Raw genomic sequence first — 24958 nt, forward strand, 5'->3', positions numbered from 1 at the left:
GGCTTCTCTTGTTGCAAAGCATGGGCTCTAGGCACATGGGCTTCAGTAGTTGTGGCACATGGGCTCAGTAGTTGAGGCTTGTGGGCTCTAGAGTGTAGGCTCAGTAGTTGCTGTGCCCTGGCTCAGCTGCTCCTCAACACGTGGGATCTTCCCGGACCAGGGATTGAACCTGTGTCCCTGCGTTGGCAGGCAGACTCTTAACCACTGCCCCACATGGAAGTCCTAAACACCCATCTTGTACTGCATTAAAAAGAAATTTTTTTTTAAACTTGTCAAACACACAATTTTATTTATTTATTTTTAACAAATTTATTTATTTATTTATTTATTTATTGGCTGCATTGGGTCTTCGTCACTGCACGCAGGCTTTCCCTAGTTGCTGTGAGCAGGGGTTACTCTTTGTTGCGATGTGCGGGCTTCTCAGTGTGGTGGCTTCTCTTGTTGCGGAGCACAGGCTCTAGGCTCACAGGCTTCAGTAGTTGCAGCACATGGGCGCAATAGTTGTGGCTCGCGGGCTCTAGAGCACAGGCTCAGTAGTTGTGTCACACGGGCTTAGTTGCTTCACGGCTCATGGGATCTTCCCAGACCAGGGCTCGAATCCGTGTCCCCTGCATCGACAGGCAGATTCTTAACCACTGCGCCACCAGGGAAGTCCGAAGAGAAATTATGCTATGAGAAAAATGTGAGTTTTTAGAGGTTATGGAACGTGTTCATAAGTTTGCCAGTCAGTAAATGCCAGTATAACAGTTCAATTACTTGTGTCTTGGTTTTGTTAAGGCTTTTAAGGGTTAAAAATTATAATATGTAATTAAAGCTACTAAAAATAAGAGAAGCATTTCAGTGTATAAGGCAAGTAGGATATGTGTTGTCAGCAAGAGAAGGTATAAAGAATGGAGATATGTTTTCTGAGGAAAAATGGTGATAATGATCTGTCCTGGTACTGTTTGTTTCTGGATGGCGAAAAATAAGGGACAAATCATATAGATGCAAAAAGTGATAAAACATTTGTGAAAAAGGGGAACTTTGAGAAAATTTGGTACGTTGTCAGGAGGGATTAAGATTAGATTGAATTAGGTAAATAAACTTTGTTACTAATAGTAAACTGGTACAAGACTGGAATTTGTGTTCGTTGTTTCGTTTTCTTCTTTTTTCTCTTGTCCAAGCAGGCTCCTTGGCCCTACTACTGACTGTGGCAACGAGAACCATGAGGTCCGAGGACTGGAAGGAGGCTCCTTTCTTTCTACCCTCCCACCCATGCCAGCTCTAAAAGCCCTATGTGAGCGGGACGTCCCCAAAGACCTGCTCCCTCCTGCAGATGGATCAACCCCCCACTCAGGACCGCTGTCCACCATGCGGCGTCTCACCAGATGTGGGTCAGGCATGAACAGCCGTGGCCGACCCCTTCTTACCACTGTGGCATTTCTCCCGATCCCAGCAGGTTTCCTCCAACCAGCACTTTGGCCATGGCCGTGGGTCTGCAAGCACTCCCCACGCCTCCCAGATCCTCCTCTTCTCAGTGCTCAGTGCTGATGAAAGACACAATCATTAAACCGCAATACGAAGTTGAGTTTCTCAACCCAGGAAGAGTGCCATTTTTAGAAAGGGAAATTTGGATGTCTTGGTGCTTTCCTTTTTGGGTTGTTTTGGGGCGTGGTGTGAGGATAGGGGTGTCGGAATCTCAACAGACAGGACAGCAAGAGCAAAACATTCAGGAAGCCAGGGTCCAGGCGTCTCAGGAGAGGTCCTTCAGCTGGGGGGAGGAGGTGTCAGGAATGAAAGCAACGGGCCCCCTCCTCACAAGCAGGCATGTAGTCGTCAACAATTGATCAGATAAATCCAGATGGAGGCAACTTCTCCAAGATCACGGCCTGGAGACCTCAAAGCTATCAATGTCACAAGTAACCGAAAAGCTTGGGGGAGTGTTCTGAATTAAAGAAGACTTAGCACAACCAGATGCAGTGCAGGATCCTGACGTGGAAAAACAGCAATAAAGGGCATTTTGGGGGTAGCTGAGAAAACTGAAATATGGACTGTGTATTATTAAGGACAATTGTTATGATAAAATTATTCTGGTTATGCAGAGAACGGACCTCTTAGAGACACAGGCTGAAGCATCAGTGGGGAAGTATCACGTCTGCAATTTACTCTCAAAAGTTCATTTGAAAAATAGAGAGAGAGAGGGAGACAGAGAGAGAGAGGAGAGGTGTATGTGTGTGCAGTGTGTGTCGGGGGGAGTGAGAGAGAGAGCGAGGGAGAAAGCTAAAGCAAATGATAGCAAAGCGCTAACTGGTGGATCTAGGCTACAACGGTGTTCACTAAACCACTTTTTCATCTTTTCCATAAATTTAATCTTTTTCAGAATAAAAGGTTGAGGGACGATAAGGTGAAAATTCAGAAATGCAATTCGTAGTGCTTTCCAGACAATTAATAGCAAATAAATAGTGACTCATTCTCCCCTTCCCTGAAATAGCCTAGGACACACACCATATTGCACAGGGTCTTGCGGGGTGGGGGGCAGGGGGGAGTGGTCACAAGCGTGATGGTCTCCACGGAACCAGAAGAACCAGAGCATCTGAGAGCTGAGACTTCTCTGACAAAGGATCCCTCGCCTACTTCAAATTACAGGCCACTCTCCCTCCAGCAGCTGAGACCTACCGCAGTGGGACAGGAAAACAAACAAACAAAACACCTTAGGAACGTCTTCCCTAGTTTTATTTGGAACATGTCCCCTATGGTCCAGTCACCGGTAGCTGTCTCCTGTCCCCTCCACCTGCCCACCTGAAGTGACACTTCCTCTATGAAGTTTGTTCGAATTCTTGGGTCCTTGTCTCCCACCCTCCTTTTGGCTTGGAGCCCTAGAGGCAGGTACCCAGAGCAGGTACCTTGATGGAGTTGAGATACGGATTGACCGGACATGCAGTGAGGGTTTCACATTGTGTCAGCTGGAGAAATGTTTATTAATGGGTTTCAGTGAACTCATTTCCCTGGCCCAATTATTATAAAAGTAATTATTACAAAAGTCCCTGACTTTCAGGTGCTTCCAAATTCATTGTGCAGATGAGACAAACACCCTGACTAATTAGCTGAGGTAGTATTCATTTTCACTATGTCTCAAAACTCAGAGGCAGGAAAATACATAAACCTCAGAATAGGATGAAAAAGATATCCCTCTTTTTCCCTTCACCCACAAATAAAGTAAGAGAAAATAAAAACAAATGAATTCATGAGATAAAATGAATAAAATAAAATCATACAGAGAAAATAAAACCAAAATAAATGCAAAATAAACGAAATTGTCATGAAATAAAATTAGTAAGACAAAATATGAAATGAAATAGTAACTCAAGTAAAAGAACGAAGTGGAATAAGCGAAATGAAAACGAAATAAAAGGAAATAAGTAAAATACATAAAAATAAGTAAAGGTAACACACTCAACATAAGAACATTAGTAAAATGAAAAGGAAGGTAATTAATCAAAGGAACACCATAACGATCGGGGGAAGCTGGGCATGTTTGCGGGGCAGGATCCCATTTTCCCGCCTGCATCGCAGGGCCCCCGGGGGTCGCCCTGAACCAGCGCTTGGCCCTGGGGGCGGCCGGGTCCCTCGTGCGCAGCGCCCTCGCGTGGGGTGGCTTGGCGAGCGGGAAACGCAGAGCCTCGCTGGGGAGGAGGGGTCCCCGGGCGGGCGCTGTCCCGGCTCCTCCGGGGCTGCGGCACCGCGCCGCCGCCGCCGCCGCCGCCGGCAGGAGGCGCTGCGAGCCCCGAGGCCCGCCTGCGGACCCGCTCCCTCCAGGACCGCGCGCGCCCCGCGCCTCTGCTGGCGGCCCGCCGGCCCCCCTTAACCCTCTGGACCTCCCCACCCCCACCCTCCGCCACCTGTGGCCTCTCAGCCGCGCCCTCGGAGGATGAGCCCCAGCAAAGTGCCACATCCAACGCAGGGTTCTTGCCACAAGAACATGAGTGTGCAAAGGGACTGCGGGATGGTTCACGCTTGATCTTCCTCGATGGAATAAACGGTGTCGTATAAAACAACTGAACGCGTGAAATAACATCTTGAAATCGGAGTAAAAAAAAAAAAATCACCTGCCTGGTGCCTCAGATATTCATTCAGAAAGCTCCAGAACAGCTACCTGTAGCTTTAGCAGGGATTCAGTGATGGAAGGGGACATCCTCAGGCGGCCTCTCCTCCGCCGATGCAGCCCCCAGGGAAGCCGTGCTGGAGGTGGGGGGCGTCGGGGGTGGGGACGGGGACCGGGCCGCTCACATGCAAATGCAGCTGTGACAATCCGGCCGGGCGCCTCCGCGCCTCCGGGAGGCCGAGGCTGGAACAAAGCATTAGCATTTTCTCCCTGTGAAAAGCCCGCATTCCTGGGCGGGGAGGCCGCGGGGGCGCCGTCCCCCTCCCCATTCACACGCCGGACCACACAGAGCGCCTCTCGCGCCAAATGTTCGAAGGTTCGCTCCAGCTTTTCTTTCCACTAGGGCGATGCATACGAAATGTAGATATTTCCCTAAACGCCGGCTTTGACATTTAATGCGATCCTAAGTAGCCAGAAATGTGGCCGGGATTAGGAGAAGGCTTGGGGCCCACAGGAACACTTGGCCAAATCCGCCTAAATCCTCCAGGACGATTGTTTGTCACCACACGGATCCCCTTTGCCCCAAAAGAAGGGGCTAATGAACTCTGCTGCCTCCCCCCGGGGCCCTCCCTCTCCCACCTCAGAGCCTGCACGTCGGTCTGGTTCCGCCCAGAGAGGACGGGAAGCCGAGTGTGTAAAGTGCTTGCTGTGTGTAGGTATGTTTGGTTACTTTCGGCTGGGCCGGCTGAGTGTGACCAGTAACCCACCCACCCTGGGTCACTATTTAACTCACTTGATGAGGTTCAGAGGGTCAAGGATGCTGAGGCCCCAGTGAACCCTGGGATTATGTTAATAAGCCGTCCCCACCTTGAAAGAAGTAGTCCCTCTGACACTGCCAGACTTGGAAAGAAAGCACCCAAAATTCTGTTCTACAGACTTTATTGTTTATCTAGAACAAGCCACACACTGTATAACGAACGCACAGCCCTGTCTTCAGCCCTGTCTTCAAAGTACTCACCATCCAGGAAGGGGAAGGAAACAGAGGACAAGGAATGTAACAGAGACTGAGCCTGAAGATCTGCCAGGTTACCATGGGGCTCCCCTGAAAAGCTCACCAGCCCAGAACACACCTCCAGTAAGCATGAGTGGATTGAATGAAGACTTGTGACATAACAGGTATCTCCTTGGGAGTTAGTGTGAGACGGCAGGATCTGTACACACTGAAACGGAACGAAGTTCTAGGGAGGGGAGGAGACTGAAGCAAAGTCCTAGGGATGGGAAATGGTGACTGCTTTTGGGAGAGGTCAGATTCCAGTCTGGATAACACATTCCAGTAAGGGAGGGATTGACAGAAGCTTAATAGAAAGAGGGGAATGGTTACCCTGAAGAGACCCCCGGTGGGAGTCAGGGCTGTGCTGCAGGCAGTCACAGGCCACAGGCCAAGGTGAGGAGGAAAGGGTGGGGAAGGGACCTCTTGTCGTCAAAGGATGAGGGCCTGGGCGAGGCAGGTAAGAATGGAATGAGAACATAGGATGCCAGTATCTACTGAACCACGCCGACGGCCCAGACAACTGGACGTATCCAGAGTGAAGGAGGTGGCTATTTCCCTGGAAGAGTCCCCCTGCTCTCTACCACCCAACTCTGCAGTGTCAGTGGCTCGGAAAAGTCTCTGCTTCGGTTATCCTTCATATTTCACAGTAAAAAAATTATAGAGTTCCCTTTTGAATATTTGCAGTTCATATCCAGCAACAACGTCCAGAACCTTAAAACCTCATTCCAAGCCTGTGAGGTAGGTACTGTTAGTGTCCTCCATTTACAGATGAAGAAACCAAGGCACAAAGAAGCAAAATAAGTTGTTCCACATCAAGCCTGCGTCAGTGAGAGCGCTGATTTGAAGCCAGTCCAAGAATCTGGCTCCAGGGTCCACAGTGTGACTGGTCACCTTTCTCCAGGTGGCTTCCAAGAAGGGGGCTGGGTGGGACCCTGAGAGAGGCGAGGCTGAGGTGAAGGCAGTGTTGAAGGTGACTGGGCTGAGCAGGTCCTTTGGGCAACAGGAGGGTAAGTGAATTCACCTGTAGTCAATGTCCACCGGGTTACCTTTGCATTCATCGTCTCGTTTTAACTTCCACACGAGGCCTTGAGGAAAGTTAGCCTCATTGTGCAAACCGGTCAAAAATCTCAAGAGCGATCAAGTCACTTGGGTTGCACAAGGGTCAGAGCTCTTGGCTAACTTGTCAGTAAGAGGCTCTGTGGGAGGCTTTGTGGGTTAAGGGCTGGGGCAAAATGAAAGACTGCTCCAGCTCTTCTGAGGGTTCATGCCTTGCAGTTTGGGGGATACCCACAATCATGTCCTCTCCGGGTCTGTGAAGGGACCCATGCAGTGAATTTTGCCCCATTTTGCTGGTGATGGAGCTTGAACAGAAGCTAACGAGGCTCGTCCCAGAATTCACAACCCCATCAGATAGGACACCGCCCTCCCCTCCGAGCACCTGTACCTGTTACACTACAGAATACCATATACCATAGAAGAAAAGGTATGATCAAGAGACATAAAGGTGGGGGAGAAACTGGGACAGCTAGGAAAAACTTCAGGGATGTGGTATCCAAAGCCTCTCAGCACAGTTAGGGTTACCTCCATTAGCAGAGGCGGTAGTAATGGATTGGGGCAGGAGAAACGGGTGGGAGAAGCCATCTGGCTGACGGACTCAGTGTGACAAGTCACAGAGGTGAAGCGCTCACACATGCTGTGCTCGGACTTGCCGAGGGCCACGGCGGAAGGCAAAGCTGGGCCGCTGGGACCGTAATTGACAACACATCAGATACAGAGTGCTCTGGCTGTGAAGATACTTCACTGGCCCCCCTGTAAGATGTGCAGGACTGTCCCTGCATCTGCAGCTAAGGACGGCTACGTGACTTCACCTATAAAGGAGATGGAAGCCGAGGTCTGCTGGGGGTTTCTGGGAAGACTTGTTCCTGATGGTCTCCTATCACTACAGGCTGCCTTTGCTTTCTTCTTGCCTTCAGTGCAGATGTAATGCTGGCACATCCTGTGACCGTGGGGACAAAAGCCCAAATGCTGGAGACAGTGGTGTGGGAAAAACAGAGCCGAGTCCTTGACGGCATCACTGAATACGAGCGCCGAGGCCACCAGCTGCCTACGTACCCATTTCTCAAGTGAGAAAAACCACCTCCGTTTAAATCGTGGATCCATTTTGTGTTACTCCTAGCCAGAGCATTCTCATTTAACATAGCAAGGTGGTGCCTAATCTGCCTCATATTCCTGCTTTCCCCCCAAACCAACCAGCAAGCGGGGATAGTTCTAACTTCTTGAGATTTCTCCTCAAGTACAATTACAGGCCTTCCACTACCATATGCCACCCAAGACCCTGTGGGTTACCTGCAATTTATGAAGCGTGTGGACTCTGTCCAGAAAATGCCCTGGCTAAGCGACACGGCTACCATCATGCAGCACACGAGTGGGTCCCACGGTGCTGCTGCCTGTCCTGGGGTTGGGAAAGCAGCACCTGCAGACTTGGACCAACACAGCGCAGCTAACCGGGTCCTACTCCCACCCCACTTGGAAAAGGCTTTGAGAAGCCCGAGGGAGCTGGCTGTTTCCTGTCTCCTCCTGGAAAGAATCTACTCTGTATATAAAACATCTGCAATGTGCCAAAAGAGCAGTCGAGCCCTTTGCACATCCACCCCATGTTCAAGTGAAAGAATTGCGCCCCTTCTCCGGGTCATTTGTGGGCAATGTCTAGTCACATCACAAATACTCAGTTCTGCTGTAGATCCTTGAGTAAACTCTGATTTCAGCAACAGAATAATTCAGATAAAGTTTCGGATAAACTCATATGCTTATCCGAACACTCCCCGCTCCAGTTTGAAACCAAGGAACTGCACAGATTCAGCTAGTGTGTTTCCCTCTCTGAACTTGGTCTCCGAAGTCGGGAGCTGAAGAGATGTCGACAGCGAGGGATGACCCTGAACGGCAAGCTTTGATGAATCTACCAAAAGCGATGTTAACTAGGGGTCACCCCGTTTTCCTAAAGCAAGTCTGTAGTATGTTTTCTTTTTCCTACTTAGTGTATCGAACCCATGGACAAATTTTGGCCATGTCAATCTTGCAACACACACCTGTCTTGGAAAGAAGCTTTTAAGTTCTTGTTTGCATTTGCACTGCATTTCATTACCAATGAACCTTGAACTCCCTGCTAAAAGACTCCAGAACCAGTGCTTCTGCCTATGGCTACGGGGGTGAACAAGACCAGTGTCCTGAACCCTGTTTGTCTTCCTCTGTAACTTTTTAAAAAAAATAAATTTATTTATTGGCTGTGTTGGGTCTTCGTTGCTGCACACGGGCTTTCTCTAGCTGCGGCGAGCAGGGGCTACTCTTCCTTGTGGTGCGTGAGCTTCTCTTTGCAGTGGCTTCTCTTGTTGCAGAGCACAGGCTCTAGGTGCATGGGCTTCAGTAGCTGCGGCACATGGGCTCAACAGTTGTGGCTCGCAGGCTCTAGAGAGCAGGCTCAACAGTTGTGGTGCACGGGCTTAGCTGCTCCGTGGAACATGGCATCTTCCTGAGGCAGGGATTGAACCCATGTCCCCTGCGTTGGCAGGAGGATTCTCAACCACTGCACCACCTAGGAAATCCCTTCATCTGTAACTTTTAAGCAAACAGTTCATTCCTATCATATCAGTCATCTCTTAACCCAATTTCACTAAACCTATAGATTTTATTAGAAGTTCTCTGGCCCTTTTAGTCCTAACTAGGCATATAACACACCAACCTCCCCTCCCCTCTGCCCTGGTCAGCTTTTGGACTGGCTACTCATCTCCTGCTCATGCCGTTCTCTCCATTTTTAAAAATTCAAATCTCAGATGCCAAAGTACTCTAACCGTTGCAAGAAAGACAAAATGTATTGTACAGGCTGTTCTGATATGACTGTATTTTAATCGCCTATGACAGATATATCACATAATGGCTCAAAGTTAATAGTCTAGCAAAGATTAAAGAAAAACAGATGAAAATGAGCTTGTGAATCCTTAATTGTACATAAGCTTCCGGCAAAAGAAAAAATTAGGGGTTAGAATTATTTCAAAATTGTGTCTTCAAAACTAGCACCCTTCACCATCTGTCTTTTATTCATTTTGCTGTGATACGACTAAAAAGGCCTGTAAACACTCCCCTGGGTCTCAGGTAACAGTTTTCCAAGAGCAAAATATCACTTTCTCTGTACAGTAAATGCTGGCATTTGGATGGGCTGGATCGGGTGGACAGGCTGGAACACTGGCTTCTTTCTCATTTCAGAGAGCGTTTTCACTGCAGGGAGAAGCTGATTCCTTTTGATGATCTGTAAGGCCAGCTGGGTATTACCTATAAAAACACTTCCCGTTACAAAAAAAGCATATACCAATACCACCACATACAAGCAAGCCATCAGAATTCCGCAAGGGGGTAAAAGGTGATGGAGAAGAGCTGTGGTCTGCAACCTCTGCTATACACTGGAATCACATAATGCCAGCTGCATCATCCCCAGAAATTCTGACTGAAGAAATTTTGTGTGTGACCTTGGTCACGGGATTTTTAAAAGCTCTGCACTGATTCTAAGGTAGAGCCTGGTTTGAGAACGTGTCTATTGGTGGACTGCACGGAAGAAGGGCTCTAAGACCATGCACTAACCCTGCCATGCCTCTCAGGAGGACATGGCCTGTTGGGTGCCTGGCACTTAATGCCCCTTCTTCAGCTATAAAAAGAGGGGAGCCCTGGAAGGATTTCCACGATCAGCAAGGGGGTATGACTAAGAACTCTTAATATTCTGTCTCCTCTCATTTCTCCCATTCAGCTCTCCTTTTCTACTTCATGCCTTCTCATATGTAGGGCCCAGAGCCTCTCTTCCAGTAAGTCACATCCTGGAGGCTGTAAATGCCCCAGAGGCATCACCTGGATTTAGGTCTGAATAAAAAATTCTCAGCAGGAACTGACTTACTGTAAAACTCATTAACAACACCTATGTTTAAAACACTAAGGTATACAATTCGAACCACTGCGTTCTGACTCAGGTTCTCAGAGTCACTTGGATGCCTAAAAGAAAGGTTAATTAGTAAAGATTAATTATAATCGTCAGAAGTAATGCTATTCTGCATTTTCACAGATAAAAGGAAATATGTTTAACCCGCAAGAAGTAGGAATTTTCAAGATACCAAAAACTCCCTCGCTACATTTTTGTTTAGAAGAACTTGATGGGTAATATCTCTTCAATTTCGAAGAGAAAAAGCAGACACCAAAAACCCTGGGCTCTTTGCAGGGCTCTGGTCCTAACTCAAGGGAAGAATCACTCACCATTCTGTAGCTCAAGGTAGACAGCCAGCAGGATGGCTTCAGGGGGCACCTCTTTAGGATGGATCATTGAGGCCGCCTTTGCTCAAAACAAAAAAGAGACTCATGAAAAACCGACAGCTTAAGATACAAACTCCAAGTAATGTCAAAAAAAAAAAAAAAAAAAAAAGGAACGTCACCCTACCAATGACAAGTTAGCAAACTTAACATCATTGGGACACTACAGTTCTGCTCAGATGGTCCTCAGCTGTCTCTGTCTTGATCCCTCCCAATTAAACTAGACATGTTATTTTTAGTTAAATATTTATTTTCCCTTGCCTCATCCATAACGAGTTCTTAATAGGAGAAAGCTTTCCTTCCCTCTTGGTTTTCTTCTATCTCTTGGTTGTGTTTAGTTCTGAGATGGGTGATCAGACATTCCTGTCACCTGTGCAGGTCTGCCGGTAGTTCTTCACCAGACACAGTTGTACCTCCATCCAAATCTGCAATGTCTGTCTGTTTTCCTAAGTAACAACTCAGTACTGTAAGCTGCAAGTTTCAATGTAAGGAATAAGAATTCAAACTTAAAAGACTGGAAATATAGAAAATATATACCACTAAGCATGTTCAATGTCTCCATGCTTAAGGACTGAAACAGTACAATTTAGTCAAACAAAATTATTTGTTTAGGCCACATGCTGTCCTTTCCTCGATGTGAGAGCCGCAGCACCAGCCAGCAGTTTTCTCTCTGATTTGGTCCTATTCTGGTCAAAGGCGCTGAGATTGTAGGTTTATTCCCTCAGTCTGGGCTCCTCTGGGCCGCAGCCTCTTCCTCATCGTACCATCAACTGGTATTTCCCCATCCAGGTTCAGGTGCTTTGCTTCTTCCCTTAATCTAATCAGAAAGTGTCCTTTCCAATATTTATTGACCAGAGGTGGATGTGAAGGGAGACAAGGACTTTCACTGATGATAAACAAGCATGCAAATAACCAACAGTAATCCAAACAAATTTACTGTCAGGGAGAGAGGAAGTGAATGTGCTATGGAATACGAAGAGAGAGAAGAGTTTCCTTTGAATGGAGAGCTTTTGGCCTCTGTCCTCGAAGGGTGGACACCTGAGAGGCAGAAGGAGGAGAAGCATGGCGCTGCAGGCCACGGGGTGAGGGTGGGAGACATCTGGGCGACCAGAAACGGGCACAAGGTTGGATCCGGGCGACATCAGAAGAAATCTCAGACTAGTGGGGGTTCTCACCCAGAGCACACGCTCCCAAGCTCCTTGCCAATGACGCAGGGGGGTTTTTCTTCCTCCTACCACATCACTGATATACCACAACTCAATCCAGAAAATGAGATTTTATACTTTTGGCCTAGCTTTAAACAGGCAAGCCCACTTTTACATCATTTTGTGGAAATTAAAATCTCCATTTTCCCTCCAACTGGTTAGTTAACAAAGATCAACTACTGTTATTTGCACTGACTGCAGCCTTTTCTAAAATACAAGAACTCATGGCAACAACTTCACAAGAGAATAGTATTTTGCTTACTGGCGGTTCAGAATGGTTAGTGGTGGGCAGGCAACCTCGGAAACCTCTACTTGAGCCCTTTCCGACTCTTCACACATCATTGTTCTCCCTCCCAGGCACGGTGGGCCTCCCAATTAACAAGGTCCAGCCACTGGATTAACCTAAAAACCAAGGGACCGAAACAAACCCCCCTCCAGACCCGGAGCCAGGCCTGACCCCATCTGTTTCTCGCAGCGTGGCTGCCACCATGGCCACCTGCTGCACAAGAACCTGGGCTAGAGCATACATGCTGCAACTTCACATCGAAAGCCTGTGTGCTGCAGGCCTTGGGGTCCATGGGCACTTTCCAAAGGGCAGTTCAAGAGTCCAGCCTTGCCATGGAGAACAGTGCAGCATATTCACTCTTCCCATTAAACTCTTGCACTGTTCCCTGGACAGTCCATCACTTCACTTTGCTGATTTGGATCAGAAATGCTGACCAGATGCCACGAAGTTGATTAAATATCACTCATGGTTATTTTCCACATGGTAAATCTTCACTTCCAGACAGAAGGTCACCTTCATAGGAAAGAAATTTCCAGAAGCCGCCTTACCTCCTGAGAATAGGTGTAATTTCAGTTTCAGTTACTCTGGCAAACATATGGGGACCTGGCACAAACTTTCTGGATTATAAGTCATAAAATTCTGCATAACCTCTGGTCTTGCAACTCCCTTTTTAGGAAAACATCTCCTAACTGTAAGGCAGCATTGTATTACATCCACTTACTTACTGTCTTTATCCCTTTGCTTAGCCCAGAAGTACGTGTGCTGAATTAATATCCTTCTTTTCCCCCTAATTTTTTTTAGGAGATCTTATTTTTGTGTGTGTGGGATCTTAGTTCCCAGACCAGGGATCAAACCGGCACCCTCTGCAGTGGAAGCGTGGCGTCTTAACCAATGGACTGCCCAGGAAGTCCTGAATTAATATCCTTCTGAGGAATTACCCCTTTCTAACCCTGTGAAACTCCTCTGGGGCTGCCCATGGCAGTACCTGTTCCCCTACCACAGGTATGGGTCCCTGCCCATGATCAGTCCAGGGATGGGCAGACGACCTAAGGAGGCCCAATCAGAGCCTTCCCTAGACCTGCTGATGAGGCCCCTCTCAGTGGCAGAAGTCAGAGGTCTACTTTAGTTACACATTGCCAGAAGCTTTCTCTATGGTGTGTGGAGTTTCTTTGGTACTGACTTTGGAACCCTTCTTTCTAAAAGGTGTGTCTGTAATTTAACTTTTTGAGTGGACAGAGATTCAAATAATTGAAAACTAAAAAGCATACGACCATCCAGTGAAAAGGCCCCCATTTCAGCACTCCCCCTACACAGCACTTATCTTGCCAGCCCTGCAGCCAATGTTAGCAGTTTGTGTGTTCATTTGGAGATCTTTTATGCATATACAGGATTATATAAAAACTGTTTTGCAACTTGTTCTTTTCACTTACTATGTCTTGGATATGTTATCATTTTAGTATCTAGGGTTTATAGCTGCATTGTGTTCAACTATATGGACACAGCATTATTAATTTAAGTGAGCCCTTATTTAGATGCTTTCCAATCTTTTGAAATTTTAATGATTAAAATCTTCAGCAAAACTCCCCATTAGGTGCCTAGGTTCATCTGCAACAACAATCAGTTGTGCACCTTGCAAGAATATGTCTGGAGGAGTAATATTCCAACGTGTAACAAACTGATCAGAAGCCTCACACCAAACAGCAGCGCCCAGAAGGTCCACACCCTCTGCGGGCGGCTTCACGGACGGCCTGGCAGTGGCCCAGCCTCACCTGGTGGAGACACTTCCGGGCTTTGTCATACTCGCTCCTCAGGCAGTAGGCGCTGCCCAGGTTGAACAGCATCACAGTCCGTGCGGAGCTGACAGAACTGGGGTAGCACTGAGGGGCCCGCTTCCCGGCTGGGGAGAAGACCAGACACATGTGAAGAGGCCAGGCCAAGGGCCAGGGAGCAACCCCCTCTGCCGCCCGAGGAGCTGCCCAGAATCAAGCCCAGCTCGACTCCTCAGGCAGACGAAGGAAGGACACAGAGGCTTGAGGGTGAGGCTTTGAGAAGCAGGCCAGGCTACATAAGTCTTTACAAAACGTCTTACTTACAGGATTCCATTGCTTCATTTTCACCTTTGTCTGATCCTACAAAGACATGAAAATAAATCTGAGGGGGCTGACCACCGAGTATATTTTCTAAAAGCCTATTTTTCTCTATGAAATGGAAATCTAATATTAAAGCAATCTGTCACCGTATTTCCTTTTCATGTAGTGGAGGTTCTAATAAAAGATACGAGAACGCTGCCTACTATCCCCCACCACCATGGCTTGACAAGTAACCTTGAATAAAGTGAATGCTAGTCTCACGCCCTCAAAACCTTAGCCAGGATTGAAAACTGACTTTTGAATGCGATACCTTTACTTTCCCCTGGATTGTGGAATCCCTCCGAAGAGAAAAATATAGTATGAGAATCAAAATGAATTGCTCTAACACTACCAGCCTTTCAAAAGTTAGAATTTAGATCATGAGATAATCAACTCCTAGGTCTCCTTAGCAAACAATTAGTACAAAGTAAGTATAGCCAAAACTGTAGAGTGCCGACCTACAACTCCCTTCCCTTTATAACTATGCCCTTAAATTTCCACACATTCTGAGTTACAACGCAAAGGCAGTGGAAATGGTGAAGAGTTCTGGTCAAATGTGTCCTCATTAACCTTGGTCCTGCTCATTTGAAGAGATCCCTAAGGAGACATCAGTGACATTCTCCGGGTTCAAGTGAGTAATAGCATCAGAGATTCTGTCCAGAGAGATGAGGGCTTCTGCAGCATATAAATGGCCCAGAAACCTAAAATGAAAAACAAAAAACAAAAACAAACAAAAAAAACAGATTCCAAAGGTAGGTTATCATAAAAATACCCAAGTATAATAAAATTTGGTGTATATATGTTTCACATATTTCACATCTTTGAATTGAAATCTAAGTTTATAAATGGATTAATTGAGGGTCACAAACTTTATCTCTTTAAAAATATCTTAAATATACAATAATTTTTATGTTAGCTAAGTAGGAACAAATGACACATCAATTAAGAGAGCAGTTTAAGAGAGCAGTCAATAAAAATTTAAAGTTGGCAAATGTATGCTGTTCTGTTTATACAGAAAATAACATAACAAGGTAATGAAGTTCTAAAATAAGAGGCAGATCTGAGGATGGATGCCCTAGGAGTAGAGGATCAGAATTAGGGCCCTTCAGGGAGTTCCCTGGTGGCCTAGTGGTTAGGATTCTAGGCTTTCACAGCTGTGCTCGAGTTCAATCCCTGGTTGGGGAACTGAGTTCCTGAAGCTGCATGGTGCAGCCAAAAACAAACAAACAAACAAAACACAAACGGAAGGAAGGGAGGGAGGGAGGGGAGGGAGGGAGGAGGGAGGAAGAAAAAAGAATTAGGGTCCCCCAGCCTCTGCTGCTGGAAGAGTCAAAAGGCACCAGGACTCCAGGCCAGATCTGGGTTGCATCAGCTTTACTTCTGTTCCAAAGGTATCCTTCTTTTCACATCATCTATTTTATGCCCCTAATGGTGGGCAGATGTGCTTTCCCCAGGTTTACAACAGCCTACTTCTTACAGTGTCTTACTCTGAGCCATTTTCCCCATGATCATCTGATTGATTTTTCAAAATTAATATAGCCTCAGACATATTACCACCCTTGCTCAAAATCTTAATGACTTTTTCTACCTGAGAACAAAATAAAACACAGCCAAACTTTTATAGATTTAAAGCTCTCCACAATTTGGTTCCACTTTCCTGTACTCAGCCAACACTTTCACTCCCCTCAAGATTCCTCTGTTGCCACCAGACACAGTGTCCTGGGCAGGACGCCCCACTGTGTTCCCTACAGCCTTGTCTCCTGGGGTGCAAAGCCAGGCCAAAATCCAACTCCTTTTAAAGGCCAGCTCAGCTCTCACCTCCTTTAGTTGTCCTGTCCTGACAGTGTGTTCACATGGATCCTTGGTCCTCAAATCTTAGGCTCTTTCCAATTTGACCATTTTCTGGGATTTATGCACATTAATCACTCAAGAGCTATTTCTCTATTAAGCAATTTTTTCCTTAACTAGCAGGAGCTGTAATGCCCTTTTATTTTGCTTCCCCACCAAATATCCTAACAGAAATGACAACTTTTTAAAAAATCAGTAACCTCAAATATATTTTGAAATAAGATTTTTTTAAAATTTCATTAAAGCAATATCCATAAGCCAACAATCACTACAAAACAAATTCACAGACCTACTTCAAATTCTTTTCTGTGAATTTACTTAAAAATTTTTTTAAACCAAATTAAATGCTTTCGTGGCACTCAGAGCCCAGAAACACAGACAAGGTAGATGGGAGGCAACAAGCAGCGAGGTAAAGCTGCTGTGGTATCCGGGCTGGAAAGACAATGGGCTGGCCAGTAATTAGAAACCAGTGCTTAGGAAAGAAGAGTTCAGAGCATTAAAGATGAAGCTGTCAGACATGGCTTGGCCAACCCCTTAAGGAAGTCTGCTCTACTAGTGGCCATGCACACCACATCTGAGCGGTGCGTGTCCAGTGGGGTGCAGGCTAAGGTTCCTGGCTGGTATTTCAAGTGGCTGGGCCACAGGAAGGAGGGAGGGTGCCTTAGAGGCGACCCGACCACCCTGACCTCGAGCTCGGGACCCTCCAGGCCTGGATATTGGACAAGGTTTACTCAACAGGCGAGCAGGGGCTCTCATATTTGAATTGTGACAAAGTCCCTTATGTTCCTGGGTGCTCTTTTAATTATCACTATTTTTTAACACAAGGGATGAAAAAAAAGAACCCCAAAACAAACAAAAAATAATAAAACACAAGGCATGTTTGGGGAACACTGACCTGAAACAACCATAATCAATGTTAATTTTAGATGCTTGTATAAAGTAATACCTTTTTAAAAGACAAAAATAATTAAACGTTTATAGGACTGTTCCTCAGAGTATGATCTCACAGTTCTAAGTGTTGCATGTTATAAACAAAGGGTACTAAAAGACAAAAGAACATATTTTGGAAATTATAACTGTATACCCACAGGATGAATGAAAAAACAACTGTCCTCATGCTGTGCAGAGCACTTGTGGTCTTGGATAAAATTTCTAGCATCAGCGTCATACAAAGATTCAAAGAATGCTGCATCTTACTCAGTTTCCATAAGAGAAAAGATAATGTGCTTTAGAAAAGTCTTAGAATGACGATGATACTAACATGGAGGAGGCACCTGAAGGCTTTAAGTAAAACTCATGTACTCAGGAAATGGTACTGTAGTTTGGAAAAATATTTTACAATTCTTAGTTGTCTACTTTAATTGCATTCTTCAAAGCAGACTTATCCTGTTGACCAACTCCTGTGTGCGTGGGTCTTCTCCCTGAGGACTCGGCTTGTTTGGGAGCCGATAAGTGACAACACGCTCGGTCACACCCAGCAGTGGACACTACAGAGCCCAAAGTTTCTGTCTCCTAATGCTCAGCATGGCTAATGCCAATTCCAATAACCCTCGATGTGCAGCAAATGAAAAACTTTCACTACCAAACACACAATTACCAAATTAAGAAACGTCTGGCTTCCCTAAGATAACGTATATTCCGCTGGGGGAGTAAAAGAAGCAAGAGGCACCACAAACGAACCGAAACCCTCCAAACAAAACAAACCAGGGGCACACAGGGCAAGTCACACTTACTTGAGGGATCCTGACAGCTTGGGCTGCTGAAGAAGTTTATCTGCGTGATTCAAAGCCATGAGGTTATCACCCAAAGCCAGAGCCACGTAAGCACTACAGGCGAGAATGGAGCATCTGCAACAGAAAAGGCAAGGGCTGAAGACCTGAGCTACAGGGACAATGATGATATTCGTTAAACAGGAAAGAACGCCCTAATTAGAGCTGTGGCGACCTGGACACCAGGCAAGGAGAGAGGAAGCCACAGTACTAATGGCAAGACTTAGAATGATATATAAACTACCTTCTGAGGCTCCGCTTAGCTATTTACCTAAATCATCTACAGCTTCCATCCCATGTCCAACAAAATAACCACATGGAGTTACAATATGTATTTAGCCAGTAAAAAAATAATGTAGTTAATGGCCTGTGAGCACTTACTTCCATAGAACATTTCTTTTAACACCCTAGAAATAAAGCTACGGTAGCACATTTTGTGACTGCCAAGAAACACAATTAACTTACTAAAAAATCCATTTGGCTCAGCTTACTGTAAAGTGTTCTTCTCTGAAACTATTAAGAAGTCTATAACTCTTGGGGGCTTCCTAGGTGGTGCAGTGGTTAAGAATCCGCCTGCCAATGCAGGGGACACAGGTTCGAGCCCTGCCCCAGGAAGATCTCACATGCCACGGAGCACCTAAGCCCATGTGCCACAACTATCGAGCCTGCGCTTTAGAGCCCGTGAGCCACAACTATTGAGCTCATGTGCCACAACTACTGAAGCCCATGCGCCTAGAGCCTGTGCTCCACAACAATAGAGGCCACAGCAATGAGAAGCCCACACACCACAACAAAGAGTAGCCCCTGCTCGCCACAACTAGAGAAAGCCCGTGTGCAGCAATGAAGACCCAACACAACCAATAAATAAATAAATAAATAAAAGTCTATAACTCTTGCTAAGCAACAGTATCAAGAATAACTAAAAGAGGGACTTCCTAGGTGGCACAGTGGTAAAGAATCTGCCTGCCAATGCAGGGGACACGGGTTCGAGCCCTGCCCTGGGAGGATTCCACATGCCACGGAGTGGCTAGGGCCGTGCGCCACAGCTGTTGAGCCTATGCTCTAGAGCCCATGAGCCACAACTACTGAGCCCATGTGCTGCAACTATTGAAGCCCACGCACCTAGGGCCCGTGCTCCATAACAGAAGAGGCCACTACAGTGAGGAGCCCGCGCACCGCAATGAAGAGTAGCCCCCGCTCGCAGCAACTAGAGAGAGCCTGTGTGCAGCAATGAAGACCCAACACAGCCAATAAATAAAATAAAATAAAATAAATTAAAAAAAAATTAAAAAAAAAAAAGAATAACTAAAAGAATTTCATTCACATAGGTACTATTATCTTAAATGAATATTCAAGGAAAAAAACAGGCTGAATAAATACATGTGCAGATAAAAAATTTAAGTTACACTGATTTTGCTAGCTTGGGTTGGAAACCTAAATTTCTGTTTGGTTTTCTACTTAAGGGGCAGCTCATTTAAACAAGTCTAGCTAAAGACTTGACACTAATAGATCATTTGAATGTTAAACAACCGCTCCACAAAGCAATCTTAAAATAAACCCTTGTCAAATAGAAATGAAGTCTGAATGGTCGACCACAAATGACCTGACTTAGATACAGGGTTTTGAGTTATGTTTACAAATTAGAATACATATGTATATCATGAAGTGCACTTGGGTTGTAATTTCAGTCTAAGGAAGAATGTAACCATCCTGGCAACCAGAGCTTTCTAACGCTCTGAAATCCTCTGACTAGAAATGCCCGTTTCCTCCTGTTTCCTCCTCGCTGACTCACTCCTGGTTGCCGGAACCTTAGAAAAGTACCCACTAAAGGAAAAGTAACCCCTCAACTCCTAACAACACGGAAAAGTCGACAGGCAAAAGGAAACTGATATTTATGGCCTTAGGTTATGAGTATAAAGGCTAGAAGACTGCCCAGTATGGGTCCTTGTTTTGTATCAATGTAGAAACTGAGATCCAAAGTGATTAAATATATTCTCTAGCTTAGAATGTGTGATTAAAGTCAGGACTAACAGTCAACACTGTGGACTCCCAATTCAGTTTTTCCCATCCTATCACACTGCTTCTCTGTCAATTCATAAGACTGCCATAAAAATAAAGTAGAAAGAAAAGATTATATTACGATTTTTCCAATGCATACACAACTATGCACACATATGTAATCTGTCCTTTTAAAAAGGAAGAAAGAATTTAATTGAAACATTACAAGTTTAAATTTTGTTACTGAGCACATAATGTAAAATCTGAACCCTGTTCATAGGAGACAGTAATTTAAGAGCTGGCAAGTAGTGTCATTTCCAAAGGGATTTTCCTGACAAGCTGACTATCATCTCTGTCTTCAAGAGCTGTCTTCACTAGCAAGACTACCCTGAAGTCACGGCCCCCTGGAGGGAGTCCTCTCCCTGATGGAAGACTCCAGGGCCCACATGAGGGAGGCACTGCCTAGTTATCTCCCATTTTACACTTCGGTGCTTAGCTCTCTGTGGTGAGATTAGGGTGACAATTTCCTCATCTGGTTTATTTGTAGTTTTATTTTTAAATGGCAATAAACATTCATTCATCAGCCAGATATACATTATGAAGAAAAAGAACGACTTTTAAAGACCTAGGTCTCCGGACACCCAAGACCATCATCAGCTCATGGCCGACATAAATCACAGTCATACAATTTAACATCCGTTTTCATCTATGACTTTGCCGAAGGCCAGGGCAAAATACAAGCTCCTTAAAAGCAGAAGCCTGCATCTTTTATTCCCTACACAAAGACGAGAGCAACTTCTCAGCATCTGCAGTAGGTGTTTAACAGGTAATCACTGAAGACCACAGCTTTCAACATTTTAGATTTACTTCTCTAGGCACCCAGACCCCCACCTGTCCTGCTGGCAGGCCACCTTGCTGACAAGGCCAACTCCTTCCCGGCTCCCAAACACAGGGGACTTACCCTGCATGCTCTAGGTCCTAGAGTCTAGGACAGGCCTCACCTCAGGCAGGCTCGCTGGGAAAGGCCTGCCCTGGCCTCTCCTGACAGTAGGGGGCTATTACTGCTCCAGCCCACTGTCAAGCCCACTTTGGGTCCAGAAATCAGTCATGTAAGATTTGCTGCAGGATTCTGTTTCCCAAACGATAATTATAAACAAGGTAAAAATCTGTTTTCCTTAGCTCTTACCTCTTTCCCCATAGATACCATATCAAATTAGAACAGGGTGAAAGATTCTACTAATAAAACAACATTCCTATTAGAAAACACCTGAATATGTGAATGCAAAACTTTGGGGCTGGCAGTCTGATCAAGAGTCACTGCATCAAGCAAGTTTCACTGCATGAAACAAAAAGTAACAGTTATGCTCCTCTTCTCAGAGTGCCTTCCAATCCACCCTAACTCATCTCTCACCAGCCTCTCACTCATTCTCGTCCTCTTAGAAAACAGCACTCCACTCTGCACAATTCCTCCAGACTAGTCACACTAGAAACACGCACGGCTCTCTCTGCTGAGCCTCTGGAGAAATTACTTTCCTTCTGATAGCTGCTACTTAAAATATTGGACCCTTCCCCCGCCCCCCAATCTGCCCCCCTACTTCCTCGAGTCACTGTCCAATCTGCTTTACCAACCACTCAGTGGATCTGACAGTTCATCAGACTGGAAGAACTATACCTCAAGGGAAGGGACACACTCGCTACACACCCCTCCCCCGCCCTGGCCCGTGGGGCATCTGACACAACCCCACCCTCTCCTCCACATGCTGGAGAAGCTGGCTTTAGGTCCACAGAATGCCAACCCTTGGAAAAGAAAGCAACAAAAAAGATGAAGAGAGAAATGGGGAAAAAATTTTCCTTAAAGGAGCAAACTATAGCAATAAGCTATGTAAGACTGGGCATTAAAGTTTGTCAAGCCATATATTCTGTGAGTAAAATCAATCTAAACCAAGTGTCAAAAATAGCTCAACCCATATCAAAAGAGGCTAAAATGGGGGGTAAATCCAGCCAGTCACCATTTGTCAAAGGAAAATAAATTCACAAGGTAACTTCATGGCAAACGTTATTTGAAAAACTGGCTCAAAAAATCATACGAAGAATTTCTTCCAATAAACTGAATATGGTACTGGATTAAAAAAAACATTTCAAGCTGTTCCCATTTATCTATAAAAATTTAGAAAATGTTAAACTGGTCGACTTCCAATTCAAGAAAATTTAAAAGTTAAATTAGATAAGTTTTTCACTTCATGTCTTCTGTAAACACTTTGGTTTCTTTCTTTCTTTTTTTTTTTTAACATTTTGCTTTCTAATAACACTTCTGTGCAAAAAGAACCTTACCAACAAACACATCCCAAATCCAACACTAATATAAGCCCAGTTCAAAGAAGCTGAAGAAGTTTTCCTTCTCAACCAAATCTAGCATCTCAAGGAAGCCAGTCTACCCCAGGGTGGCAAATAAAATGCAACAGTCACAGACAATGAATTTTATACATGGACAGGACCTTAAGATCACTCAATCCAATCTGACAGAAAAGGAATGAAAGGCCCGAAGGGGATAAATGATGTGTTCGATGTCAGCAGGAGCCCTGTGGGGTTTCTCCAGAGTGGGAGACCACTGAAGAGTTATCCTAACCTTGGCTTGTGATCAATCTGATCACCAGTTCATCTAAACGGGGTCCTGGGACTCAGATGTGAATCACGCCTATGGGAACACAAACTGCTGATAAGGTGAAGGATACGTCACACAGGCAGGTTCCCTTTCTGGTACAGCTTATTAAATGAAAAAGTTTCAGTAGGACCAGACTTAGTTATAAGACTGAAATGGGCTAGAGTCTCTAGCAGGAGCAATACGAGATTCAAAAGCTTATTAGCCATAATCCTGTTTTAGGTATGTCTCATGAGCTACAATAGAACCACTTGTGTAAGGCCAAAAGAAATAGGATTCCTTAAGTACACTAAAACTGCCTGTAATACTTATGTTATCAACCATTTGTCTGACTCATCTTCTTCTATAAACACTGGGCCATGGGAGGTCCCTTTTAACTGAATGGGAAATAATTCACTGAATGTCACATCAGAGTCTAAAAGAACTAATTAAGCTTCCATAATTTATACTTATGGAATAACTGGGCCTAATTAAATTTGGTCTGAACATTTCCTTTTATCCATTTTGAGCCTCATTTTAAAAAGGACAAATTGAAATTTCATTTTCATTTTGCACGCTTTGATTTTAAGTCTGGCCCCAATGTTATTTCCTACTCTTTTCTAGTTCTGTTATACTCTTGCCCAGTTTCTAGAGAAGCCTCCAATTTAGTTTTAGAAATTAAAAGTTCACTAATATCACAATCTCAGAATGAATAACAAAGATTTCCTATACTGTGCAACATAAAAGACTTCGTACATACCCATGACAGTTATTAAAAGACTATATGCAACAATGAATTTTCTTTTTTTTTTGGTTGTGCCACTTGGCTTGCAGGATCATAGTTCCCCAACTGGGGACTGAACCTGGGCCACAGCAGTGAGAGTGCTGAGTCCTAGCCACTGGACCACCAGGGAATCCCTGAAATGTTAACATGTGACTAACCCTATGAACTTATTCCTTTACCATAAGATACTTCTAGTAGGCAAAAGAATTAGTAAGTTGAGCCCTTACCTCATGCAATATACAAAAATTAACTCAAAATGGATCAAAGACCTAAATGTAGGTGCTAAAATCATAAAACTCTTAGATGAAAACATAGGGGTACACTTCATGACCTTGGATTTGGCAGTGGATTCTCAGATAGGACACAAAAAGCACGACCAATAAAAGAATAAAACATAAATTGAACTTCATCAAAATGAAAAACATTTGCAATTCAAGGGCACCTCCAAAAAAGTGAAAAGACAACCGACAGAATGGGAGAAAATATTTGTAAGTCATATATCTGATAAAGAGTCTCAAATCTAGGATATATAAGTAACTCTTACAACTCAATACTAAAAAAGATAAATAAGCCATTTAAAAAATAGGCAGGACTTCCTAGGTGGCGCAGTGGGTAAGAATCCGCCTGCCAATGCAGGGGACACAGGTTCGAGCCCTGCCCCAGGAAGATACCACATGCCGCAGAGCAACTAAGCCCGTGAGCCACAACTATTGAACCTGTGCTCTAGAGCCCATGAGCCACAACTATTGAGCTCATGTGCCACAACTACTGAAGCCCATGCGCCTGGAGCCCATGCTCTGCAACGAGAGGCCACTGCAATGAGAAGCCCGCACACCACAAGGAAGAGTAGCCCCGCTCGCCGCAACCAGAGAAAGCCCGTGTACAGCAACGAAGACACAACACAGCCAATAAAATAAATAAATTTATAAAAAAAATAAAAATAAGCAAAGGATCTCAATAAACATTTCTCTAAAGGAAGAGATACAAATGTCCGATAAGCACAGGAAAAGATGCTTGACATCATTAGTCTTCAGGGAAATGCGAATCAAAGCCACAGTGAGATATCACTTCATACCCACTACAGTGTATAATCAAAAAGATGAATAACAAGTGTTGGTGAGGATGTGAAGAAACTGCAACTCTCCTACACTGTTGGTGGGATTGTAAAATGGTGCAGCCACTTTACAAAACAGTCTGGTAATTCCTCAAATGATTAAATAGTTACCATGGGACCCAGCAATTCTACTTCCAGGTACACACCCAAGAAAAATAAAAACTATATCTCCACAAAAACTTGTACATGAATGTTTATAGCAGCATTATTCTTAATAGCCTAAAGATGGAAACAATCCAAATGTCTATCAATCAATGAATGGATAGACAAAACGTAGTATATACATACAATGGGATATTATTCAGCAATAAAAAGGAATGAAGTACTGATACAGACTACAACTTGGATGAATCTTGAAAACATTATCCTAAGTGAAAGAAGTCAGTCATAAAAGCCTACATATTATATGATCCCATTCACAAGAAAGTCCCAAACAGGGAGATCTATAGAGAAAGAAAGTAGATTAACTAAGGCTGGGGAGTGGACTTGGGATAAAGGGGTCACAGCTAAAGAGTGCAGGGTTTCTTTCCGAGGTGATGAAAATGTTCTAAAATTGACTGTGATGATGACTGTACAATGCTGTGAATATACTGAAAAACACTGGGGGCTTCCCTGGTGGTGCAGTGGTTAAGAATCTGCCTGCCAATGAAAGGGACATGGGTTCAAGCCCTGGGCCTGGGCCCGGAAGATCCCACATGCCTCGGAGCAACTA

The 24958-nt window shown here is 44.9% G+C and overlaps 1 protein-coding gene across 4 annotated transcripts in view; it reads right to left on the reverse strand.

The window, feature by feature from the left end:
- Nucleotides 1–9010: 9010 nt before the first annotated feature.
- The window catches only part of CNOT10 (CCR4-NOT transcription complex subunit 10), a 58294-nt gene continuing 42346 nt past the window's right edge, over nucleotides 9011–24958 (reverse strand). For 2 of the 4 annotated variants that reach the window (XM_057705991.1, XM_057705990.1), the window contains exons 14-19: nucleotides 17677–17790; nucleotides 14666–14796; nucleotides 14060–14095; nucleotides 13736–13863; nucleotides 10422–10497; nucleotides 9011–9455 (exon numbers count right to left, since the gene is read on the reverse strand). In XM_057705991.1, the coding sequence (XP_057561974.1) occupies nucleotides 9304–9455; nucleotides 10422–10497; nucleotides 13736–13863; nucleotides 14060–14095; nucleotides 14666–14796; nucleotides 17677–17790 (637 nt within the window). In that variant the 3' untranslated portion in view covers nucleotides 9011–9303. The remainder of the gene's footprint in view (nucleotides 9456–10421; nucleotides 10498–13735; nucleotides 13864–14059; nucleotides 14096–14665; nucleotides 14797–17676; nucleotides 17791–24958) is intronic. The other 2 variants (XM_057705993.1, XM_057705992.1) reach the window with 1 other exon arrangement.

This window comes from Hippopotamus amphibius, chromosome 13 (genome assembly GCF_030028045.1).
Source record: "Hippopotamus amphibius kiboko isolate mHipAmp2 chromosome 13, mHipAmp2.hap2, whole genome shotgun sequence".
In the NCBI taxonomy this organism is placed as follows: Eukaryota; Metazoa; Chordata; class Mammalia; order Artiodactyla; family Hippopotamidae; genus Hippopotamus; species Hippopotamus amphibius.